The sequence below is a fragment of the Lepidochelys kempii genome, chromosome 1 (assembly GCF_965140285.1).
Source record: "Lepidochelys kempii isolate rLepKem1 chromosome 1, rLepKem1.hap1, whole genome shotgun sequence".
NCBI classification, from domain to species: domain Eukaryota; kingdom Metazoa; phylum Chordata; order Testudines; family Cheloniidae; genus Lepidochelys; species Lepidochelys kempii.
Window position 1 is genome coordinate 168,881,140 of NC_136380.1, and position 11,442 is coordinate 168,892,581.

Below are 11,442 nucleotides of genomic sequence, written 5' to 3' on the forward strand. Positions count from 1 at the left end.
AGGGCATGCGATCTAGTAGCTTCCGTGAGCTGCCGGAAGAAAGCCTCATCCACCTCATCCCCCTGGTCCGGTGGTCTATAGCAGACTCCCACCACTACATCACTCTTGTTGCACACACTTCTAAACTTAATCCAGAGACACTCAGGTTTTTCTGCAGTTTCGTACCGGAGCTCTGAGCAGTCATACTGCTCCCTTACATACAGTGCTACTCCCCCACCTTTTCTGCCCTGCCTGTCCTTCCTGAACAGTTTATAACCATCCATGACAGTACTCCAGTCATACGAGTTATCCCACCAAGTCTCTGTTATTCCGATCACGTCATAGTTCCTTGACATCACCAGGACCTCCAGTTCTCCCTGCTTGTTTCCAAGGCTTTGTGCATTTGTATATAAGCACTTGAGATAACCTGTTGATCGCCCCTCATTGCCAGTATGAGGCAGGAGCCCTCCCCTCACAGACATTGCTGCCTGTGCTTCCTCCCGGTATCCCGCTTTCCCACTTACCTCAGGGCTTTGGTCTCCTTCCCCCGGTGAACCTAGTTTAAAGCCCTCCTCACTAGGTTAGCCAGCCTGCTGGCAAAGATGCTCTTCCCTCTCTTCGTAAGATGGAGCCCGTCTCTACCCAGCACTCCTCCTTCATGGAACACCATCCCATGGTCAAAGAAACCAAAGCCTTCTCTCCGACACCATCTGCGTAGCCATTCGTTGACTTCCACGATTCGACGCTCCCTACCTAGGCCTTTTCCTTCCACGGGGAGGATGGACGAGAACACCACTTGCGCCTCCAACTCCTTTATTCTTCTTCCTAGAGCCACATAGTCCGCAGTGATCCGCTCAAGGTCATTCTTGGCAGTATCATTGGTGCCCACGTGGAGAAGCAGGAAGGGGTAGCGATCCGAGGGCTTGATGAGTCTCGGCAGTCTCTCCGTCACATCACGAATCTTAGCCCCTGGCAAGCAGCAGACTTCTCGGTTTTCCCGGTCAGGGCGGCAGATAGATGACTCAGTCCCCCGGAGGAGAGAGTCCCCGACCTCCACCACCCGCCTTCTCCTCTTGGGGGTGGTGGTCGTGGAACCCCCAACCTCAGGACAGCGCATCTCATGCCTTCCAACCAGCGGAGTCTCCTTCTGCTTTCTTGCCCCAGACATATCATCTGGTCCACTCTCCGCAACGATACCTGTGGAGAGAACATGAAAGCGGTTAGTTACCTGTGTCTGTGTTACTGGAACCCGGACATTCCGCTTACCTCTTCTGGAGGTCACATGTTGCCAAGCTTCTTCACTGGTCTCTTGGCTCCTCTGTGCAACCTGCTCTATATCTGTAGAGCTTTGTGCCCCTAGAAGCCTATCCTGAGTTTCGTCCAGGAAATCCTCAGTTTCCCGTATGCAACGCAGGGTTGTTATCTGTTGCTCCAGACCTTCAATCTTCTCTTCCAATATGGAGACCAGCTTGCACTTTGTACAGACAAAGTCGCTTCTGTCCTGTGGAAGAAAGACAAACATGGCACATCCAGTGCAGGTCACAACAGCTGAACCCCCCCCTTCCATATCACCTTCCTACTATGAGCTTCCTCAGAGCAGTTTGCAAGACGTAAGCCTCACTGGGCTCCCTCCAGGCGAACTCCCAGGCAAACTCCTGCTGTGTGCTGCTCTGCTGTCCCCGCTGCTCAGCTCAGAAGCAGACAGTTGGGGTGGACTTTCAAAGCTGTCTATGGGATTTGGATGCCCTATCATCAAAATTTATAATAGGAATTGGCATTCATGTCACTCTACCTTTGAAACCCTCAGCTAATGTCCTAATTCTGATCAGTTATAGCAATGAAATCACTAAAAGTCAATGGAGTTATACTGGTGTAAATCTGAGATGAGCTCAAAATCTGACCTTTGGAAGCAAATTCTGCTCTTTAATCCGTTTATTTACCTATGTGCCGTGCAGACTCTCTCCTCAAGACATACGCATTCCTCCTCCGACCATATGGTACATAATATTGTTTGGATGAAATTAAGCTGTGGTACCAAAAGCCACCACAAGGCACACTGCACCACTCAAGTCCTGCTTAGGGGTTTACACAGAAGGAACCTCAATAGATCATCTAATCCAGTTCCCTGCACTCAAGGCAGGACTAAGTAATAACTAGACCATTCCTGAAAGGAGTTTGTCTGAGCCAGGGGTTCCCAAACTTGGTTTGCGGCTTGTTCAGGGTAAGCCCCGGGGGGGCCGCGAGACGCTTTGTTTACCTGAGCATCTGCAGTGGCCACGGTTCACCGTTCCCAGCCAATGGGAACTAACGGAAGCGGTGGCCTATGGTAGGCACAGCTGTATCTTGATATATTTCAAACTGTTTTGTTAATGTATTTAACACGCACACTGTGGCATGGTTGGATCTGCACTAGTGGAAAAAAATTTTTGAAGTCCTGATCCTGTAAATAGCTCATCAGATGCTTAACATAACACATGTGAGGAGTCCTATTTGCTTCCGTGGGGTGGATCACATGCACAGCAATAAACATGTGAATAACTGTTTGCAGGATCAGGGTGTAAACACCACCTTACAATGTAAAGCATTATGTACTAAGCTCAAAATGGGGTGTACAGAGTACACGAGACAGGAAACTGGATCCCACACAAAAAAAAGAGGCCAGGAACAAATCTCTCTTACAAACAAAACAGTTGCTTCTTTCTAGATTAACCTGAAACAGTGGCTTTTCACTCTGTCATCATGCCTCCATGAAAATACCAAACTGAGAATACCAAATTCAGGAGAAACCACTGAGAGATAGGGCAGACACATCCCAAAGATGGTGGTTGTTCTCCCATAAGATATACCAGACCAGCAACAAAAGTAAACTTCTGTCTCACCACACTGGCTAACAAGAAGCCAGAAAAGCAGTCTAGTTGGGTATTCCAGTCCTTGTAAGACCACCAAAAACACTAGACTTGATGAGTGGTTATTCAAAGCCAGTTTCATTAACCAAAGGATTCTTCTGATCCCAAAGGATCAGACACATATTCAGGTCAATACATAACTCAGATCTTGCCCAACAATCATGCTGTTGTCAATCCATTGGGATCTAATATCTAAAGATTTATTGAAAGAAAGGTGAGAGTTAAAATTGGTTAAAGGAATCAAATACATACAATAATTGTAAGCTTCTTGGATCAGGCTTGTAGCAGTGATGGAATAAACTGCTGGCTTGTTAAGTCACTGGTTGCTTCCAAATCATTGGAAGGTCCTCAGTCCTTTGGTTAGCATGTTCCCATTAGTATAAATTCATAGTCCAGAGGTTTGTGCAGGAAAGGTAAAATGGAGATGTTTCCAGCACCTCTTATAGCTTCTGCCAAGTGAAGGGAAACCCATTGTTCTAGTTTGTGGGGAATTACAAGTAATAAGATGGAGTTTGGAGTCACATGGGCAAGTCACATGTCCATGCCTGCTTCGCTTAGTCATAGCAGAGTCCATTACTCATACTCTAATTAGAATGTCCTCAGGAAGTCCATTAGGTGTAAATAGGCTTCTTCCAGGTCCATAGTGTTCATTGATGAGCTGTCATCTTGACTACTTCATTCACAATGTGCTGGATAAATACCTTGTGGGTGTTATCAGAGGAGTAAACATTTGAAATACAGATACATATTCAATATTCATAACTTTGTATGCATGCATCATTTTTGTATGTAAATAGCATAATCCTATCCAACAAATCATAACTTTGTATAGACATCTTACATGACATACTTTGTACAAGATTTGTTGCAATTACATAACGGTGGTAGCAACAATGATCTACATGACCATATTTTAATCATGTAATGTCACGTACTCGTTAGCCAAAGACTATGTACACATTTTTTTAAAAAGTGTTTGCTTGTTATAATGGCATTGTAGTAGTACAGTAGAATTAAAACTCTCTTTTTTTCCTATTATAAATCCATATTTTCAACAGTTTTATATATTTTGTTGAAAAATTAGCTCTGAGCTGAAACTTGTCAAATGTGATGTTAAGTCTGGAAGTCCTAAACACAAACACCTTTCAAGCTTTTTTGAAATACAATATCCCAATCATGCAAAGGCTTCTGCTTGTGTTTACCTTTATTTGAGACACCCCCTTTGGCCTCTCAACCCTCTTAAAAAAAATGGAAAAGGGAGAAAATTCCAAGACCGCCATGCCATGAAGTCCACTAGCGACTTTGCTACCATTACTGATCTTATTTAAATAATGCTCGAATACTGCAGTGATGGTCGGCACTGTAAAATCATAAGATAAAGTGGTACCACTGACTTCAAGGGGACCACTTGTGTTCATAAGTGCTTTCACTGAGGCTTAAGAGCAAAAAGAATAAGGAGCGGAAAAAGAAGAGGGTTTTTTTTCTAGACTTCATTTGGGTGTACTTAAATCTAAGTACCTTTTGCTTGTTAAAACCAAATATTTCCAGCAGTTTGTGTATGAGGGCTAATCACTGACGGTTGTTGTTTTTTTTTTAATTTAAAGCAGCTTCCATGTTTAATGTTCTCTAATCCAAAGTAAGACAGAAAATATCATAATGCCACTACATAAATCCATGGTACGCCTAGACCTTGAATTCTGGGTGGAGTTCTGGTTGCCCTATCTTGAAAAAAGATATGGTAGAATTGGCAAAAATACAGAGAAGGGCAACAATAATGATTAAGCGTATGGAACAGTTTCCATATGAAGAAAGATTTAGACTGGGACTGTTCAGCTTGGAAAAGAGATGGTTGAAGGGGGTATGATAGAGGTTGATAAAATCATAAATGGTGTGGAGAACGTGAATAAAGAAATGTTGTTTACCCCTTCACCTAACACATGAATCTGGGATCACCAAGTGGAAGTAATACGCAGCATGTCTTAAAAAAACCCATAAGGGAGTACTTCTTCATACAACGCAGTTACCCTGGCAATGAATTTCACAGGTTATGTTGTGAAGGCCAAAAGTATGACTGGGTTCAAAGAAGAATTAGATAAGTTCAAGGACGATAGATCCATGAATGGCTGTTAGCCAAGGTGGTCATGGACGCAACCCCATGCTCTCTGTGTCCCTAAACCTCTGACTGCTAGAAGCTGGGATTGGGTGACAGCGGATTGATCACTCGATTGAAATGACCTGTTCTGTTCACTCTCTCTGAAGCATCTGGCACGAGCTGCAGTCGGAATATGTATGGCCATTCTTATGTTCTTAACCATTTAAGAGTCAAATTCACTCCCAGGGAGAGAGGGTCAGCATAAAGCTCATGCACAGCTTAAATCCTCCAAAATAGAGGTTAAGTAGTGCAGAGGCCTTGTGCTGGCTTTCTGAAGAGGGGTGAATTTTGTCCAAAGTGTATTAAAGACCTTTATGATGCCAACATACATTGTGAGCATGTGTGGGAATTACAGGTGAGATTCCATAAAAACTCCAACTGGCTTCTGTGCTGCATATGGTCACACAAGCCCCATAAATCCATTACTGAGGGATTGCCTTCCAGGCATCTATAGCACACAGTCAAGATGCAGTTTCCCCTTGTTAAATACAGCCTTACTGTAGCTGCTTGCATGTAGCATTCATTTGTACTAACGACATAACTGAAGAAATAAAAATAAGAGCAAAGAAATTATTACTGCTGTGAAAACTAAACTAAAGGAATAAAGTATCTGGGAATCACAACCACAAAAATAAATAAATAATAAATCAGGGAAGAATTAAGCTTCCAACACTTTGGGCATAACAGGATTAGTTTAATATAACCCTGCTGTATCCCTCTACTCCTTTGCACACAGGCATTCCCTCCCTTTCGTCCCCCCACTGGCAATGTTTAATGTATCAATTCACAGAGACAAAAAAGTAAATGATAAAGTTCAAAGTACTAAAATGTTGGCACTAGATTGTCTGTCTCCCCACCCCCACACATTGTACTCTATGAAAGAGCAAAGGGACAGCTTCAGACCCTGCACTCTGAATCTCCAGAGGCTGGAGCGTGCAACTCTGTGGTACCATCTCTCCCTGCTGCTGGGTGGAGCCCAGCAGATGGAGCTCTACTATGGGTTAAAACAGAAATTGGGGTAGCATAGCGGAAGTGTTGCTCCATTCTGGAGTTGGGTGACTGCATGGAAATGTAATCTGAAAATTGTATTACTTCCCTCTGTGTCCCCCCAGTGGCTGTTATTAGGCATCTTCCCCGAGACCCAGCCAATGACGGGGCAGTTGCAACAGAAGCCCCATATGATTTTTCAGTAGGCCAGATATGATCTTGTTAACATGACAAGTAAAAAACAATGCTCCTAGATTGAAGGTAACAGTGATTCAGGGAGCCCCTCAATGCCAACTGGCAGAGGGCCCACCAGGCCTTAATCACATTAATCTGACACACTGACTGCCCCCAACTCTCTGTTGTCATAATCTGTATCTGGAAGGTACCATGCAAACTGTTAACACGCTGGTCATTAATACTTTTGTGTTACGTATGTATGGGTGGTATATAAAGAATGAGAGATGTGGGCTGGAAATATATTCTTAAAATGTGTTTGGCAACCAGTGCGTAAGCCCAGCCTGCCCAAGACAAAGGAATGTTGCTTTGCCTGCTTGACTGTCTCTCCCATGTAAATTTAGCAAGGTGAGGCCAGAAACAATGAAAGTAACATTTACATATGTAAGGGGACTGTTGCCTCCTTACAAACATTCAGTGGAGGTGTTTTAGTTCCTAGCTCCCAGTACTAAAAGGGGGGTCGATGGGAAATCAGGACCCTGAGTCCCCAGGAGCAATGGGGAAAGGCCAATGCTCCTGGTCAGCCTGAATGACAGGGCGGGCAGGCTAATCAGGGAGTCAGGAGGCCAGGGAAGTCCTGTCCTTCATGTGAGCTGGAATTGCCTGGGTGAGACAGAGTGGGGGCCGCGCTAAGGAGAAAGCAGGGGCCCAAGCTAAGCTGGGGCGCAGAGCTGCAGCCCCAAAGCCAGAGGCACAGCCCAGGGAGAGCAGACTTGTTCTGGGAGGAGAGCTGCAGCAACCAGAGGGGCCACAAAAGCAGCCCACGAAGCAGGTCAGTGCTGGGAGCAGAGTCACAGAAGCAGCCTGCAGAGCAGACTTGCCCTGGGAGCAGAGCTGTAGCAACCAGATGCAGAGGGGCCAGAGAAGCAGCCCAGGAAGCAAGTCAGTGCTGGGAGCAGAGTCACAGAAGCAGCCTGCAGAGCAGACCTGTCCTGGGAGCAGAGCTGCAGCAACCAATGCCAGAGGGGCCAGAGAAACAGCCCCGAGAGCTGGAGACAGAGCAGCAGCAGCAGTGCAGAGACAGAGTTGTGGAGCTGGGGCTGGAGCAGTCCAGAGCTGGGTGCAGTGAGCAGCTGGGGAGAGCAAGGGGGACCCTGGGCAGCGGGCCCAGCACAGGGAGACACCTCAGCCCAGAGGCTCTGCAGGCCAGACTTGGATCATAACCCCGACAGGGCGGGGGCGACACTGGGAAGAAGGGTCCTACTACTTAGAGCCTGAGAGGGTGAGGCCACCATCAGAGCAAGCATCCAACCCACAGCATCCCTACAGCACAGCCAGGACCTGAGAAGAAGGACCTGCCCTGACATTCCAGAGACACTGTTTGTGATGTTCCCTGCCACAGAGCGGGGTGATGTGTTTCCTTTAACCTTTCCCATTTTTCCTTATGCTTTTTAAAATTAATTGTTGATTAAATAACTTGTATTTGCTTTAACTTGTATGTAATGGTCAATGGGTCAGAGAAGTGCCCAGTGTAGAGAGAGTACCCTGGAGTGGGGACACCCTAGCCCCTGTCCTAGGTGACCACAGCAGGGTTGGGGGTCCAGCCCCCAGAAATCCTGGGCCCAGCCTTGTTGGGATTACGAGGACTCTGCCAAACAGGAGAGCGGAAGGGGAGTCCTCAAGGGCAAGGAGGTTACTGGGTAAAGGAAGTGGGCGCAAGGACTCAGATCCTTTCACTAGCCCACTTCACCGGGTAGCACAGAAGCCAGAAAGTTCCCCATAATAGCGGGACTATTCCTCCGCCGACACATATACAGTAAGCAAAACCATCCAACAAGCAAGTGAGGGAGATGACCACTTAAGAATTACGATGGAGGATTGAAGCTATACCTCCCCCCATGAAGCTTTTCTGGCCCTTGAAATGGAGGCAATGGACTTTGGAAAATATAAGCAGAAAGCTGTTTTGGCATCCTTCACCAGCGGCATGCAAGCTCTTGAATCCTGAAAAAGGTGGATCCTTCAACCAACGGAGCTGAAGTCTCTAGAAACTGAGTATAGGTAAGAAACCTGCTTAGATAAAGATCATAACTTACTGAAGTTGTTTTAGTCACTAGAAAGCATGTTTTGTTTTGTTTGTAACCTTTCATATCTTTTCTTACTCTTACTTGAAATCCCTTAAACCCATGTTCTTGTTAATACATTTATTCTTGTTATTGCAAAACCATCTCAGTGCTGTTATACTGAAGTGTAAATCTTCAGCTAATTTAATAAGCTGTTGTGCTTTCTGTGGAACAGCAAATTTAATAACTTCTGTGAGGGTCCAGTGAGAGGGACAGGACACAGCAGAAAGACATCTCTGAGGAGCTCGGGAATTGGGGTTCACTGATTGGTACCTACAAGGCAAAGTTTGGACTGGCAGAACCCTGAAGAGTGTGCTGTCAAGGTAGATGGGCTCAGTGGTGCGTCCAGGAGCTGACTCATAGCTCGGCAGCAGCAGAGCTCGCTTTTGCTGAGGCAGAGCGGTGACAGAGTGGCTCACAGGTTTGGGTGCCTGGATCAAAATATCACAGCAACTAGGCCAGATTTCAGTGGAACTGAGTTTGCACTCTGAGTCATTGGAGGTTTTTAGTGGCAATCAAGAGCTAGTACAGCATAGGCATACAGCATGAGTTAAACTGTGTATCAGTGTGTACTAAGACTGCACGACAGGACTTATAAAACCTCAATCTTCAGCCCATGGATCTGCTGGGCCTGACTCTTATTCACCCTCAAACCATTTTAAACAAGGCAGGTGAAATAAAGGGGCAGTTACATGAACAGACACTTGGAGCTTCTTTACACTGCCGGTAAAAGGGCATTATTGTAGATAAGAATCAGGTCTGTAATGTGTATTTATTCTTTGTCTATGCAGGATCGTCTGCCTCTAGTATTTTACTTCAAAGAGCAAATTTTAATATAGTTTATTTCGTCTCTTTGCTTAGCAGTGACTATTTCAGGGTACACATTTTTGCCCTTTTAAATGAAACACAAAAGTAAGCATTCTGAAATACAGTCTCTTTTGCCAAAAATTACTCTCTCACTGTTCCCCTACAGATTCTCAGACAGATGTTAACGCTATTTCTGCTGGAGGAGCATGTCTTCATGCCACCGTTTACATCCATTTTGGCTCAGAGCACCCCCCTTTTTTTTCCTGTTTCTTGCAGGGAAACTCATCATGAATTCTGTTGTGAAAGTGCTCTGCAAAACACATTTATATGCCTCCAAGCCAAAGAAAGTCATTTTCCTGCTGATTTTTCCACCTATAAGAAAATTTAGTACATGTCCTTTTGGCTATTCTAACTATTTGAGCAAACTAACACACTTTAGGAAATCATGAAACAACTGCTACCTGCTAAGGAAGAGGAGCCTGTCCTGGATAGAACTAATTGTATCTCCACCCTTACAAGTCTGGTGTGAGTTTTCAAACAGTGTATTGCCCCATTTTTGTACTAATGATTGCATATGTTTTTCCGTGGTCCTGTTACAGAAGGCAAAATTAATAATTATGCCAAAGGAGGTTAATGTGTATCTAATATAGGGTGCTGACAGAGAACATAACAAAATGTTTGGCCTAATCCTAAAACCTTTAGGCACTCCTAATTTTATTTAACACTTATCTTTTAGATGCTCTGAAAGTCAGACATAACAGGAAAGACTAAAGAAGAAACTCTATTACTGGAATCCCCAGAAGTTAAAGTTTTTGCCTTGAGGAAAGAGAACAACTGCAAAATTTAGAATCCATCTTTTTTACTCAGCTAATGGCCTGTGGTTATTTTGTCTCTTGTATAACATTTCGTATTGGCCACTTCAGACTTAAAAGCAGGTCACAATATTTCAGCAGCTCTAGTGCATTAATTAAGTAACTAAAAAGGTTTAAAAACAATGCCCAGTGGACAGAGGCTCTGAATTGAATTCAGAAGAGTAATTATTAAGTAGATTTGCAATAACTGAGCAAATAAATATAAGTACTATTGAATTTCAACTTGGCAAACAGTTACTTTGAAAAAAAAAGTATCAAGTGATATGGACAACCACCATGGAATGACCATTCATCTCAGAGGTTTTGTGTATTGTAGGAGATATTTTTGTGGATAATTCATCTCTACATATGGTCTTCTTTTAAATGTAGGTATAGTGAAGCGGAGTATTATATCTTGAATCCGTCGGAATAGTGATGCCTCTCTAACCTGTCTGAGAAGAAGGCTGTACAGGGAGGGAATTCCAGGCATAAAGAATGGCATGTGGGGAAAGATGAATGGGGAAAGGGCAATCAAAGCTATTGTAAATGACAGAGCCAAGGAGAGTATGAGGGGGATGACACAAGTTATGTGAGGCTAACAAATAGTAACACCTGTTCTATTTCATAGGGTAAATGAAAATTTATAGCTACATAAATTGTAACTCATTTAAAAGAAAAATGTGAATTTGAAGTAGTATGATCATTAATAGCTTAGCATGATTTATCTCCATATGAGTATAAAAAATGACAGTTCTCTGTTGGATTGCTGGAATTCATAAATACAGGCGATACTTGGAAACAGTCAGTCGTCTTCCTGGCTAAAAGGTTATGTTAAATGTTCTGTTTTTCCTCTGTTTAAAATCTTTATGGACAGAATGTCCACACAGTGAGCAGCTGCTCTGGACTGAAAACAATACTAAATAACTTATAGTGCACATGATACTATATAGCCAAATTGTTTACCCCTCATATTTAAGCAACATCACTATTTGATGGTTAGATATGGGGATAATGAGTGGCAGGAAAGGAGAACCAACACAAACTTTCATGCAAACCAAACTAAGCCTTGATCTAACATTCTTGATTTTAACTTAAAAAGAAAGAGAGAGAGAGAGAGAAGATTCTTTTAATTTAATTTCTAAAAACAAACAGACCAAAAAAACCCCAAATACTTGCACACATCTGCACTTTATGGCTTGGGTCCAGAGCGGAAGCAGAAGTGTTTGAAATACCACATGAATGTCTGTTAGTGAGGGGGAGAGGGCTTGTTTCCAATACATCTGGGTCCTTGGGCTAAACCCAACAATTCTGGAATCCCCACTGCCTGATGTATGTGCATAAGACAAGGCAGGAGCTCTGCTTTGTCTGATATTCCACCAACTTGGCCTGATATTAGACAGAAGAATACCAGTCAGCACACGGTGTAGAACAGCAGACTTGAAGTGAAATTCTAGGCCCATTGAAGT

At 44.0% G+C, this 11,442-nt stretch overlaps 1 protein-coding gene across 1 annotated transcript; it reads right to left on the bottom strand.

Annotated features, from left to right (window-relative positions):
* Positions 1-210: 210 nt before the first annotated feature.
* On the bottom strand, positions 211-1,534 carry LOC144930147 (uncharacterized). Its single transcript, XM_078851288.1, has 2 exons — positions 1,082-1,534; positions 211-1,030 (listed from the first exon to the last, which is right to left on the bottom strand). Exons 1-2 carry the CDS (start codon positions 1,499-1,501, stop codon positions 536-538), a joined length of 915 nt encoding a protein of 304 aa, XP_078707414.1. The 5' UTR covers positions 1,502-1,534; the 3' UTR covers positions 211-535.
* Between the last annotated feature and the right edge of the window lie 9,908 nt (positions 1,535-11,442).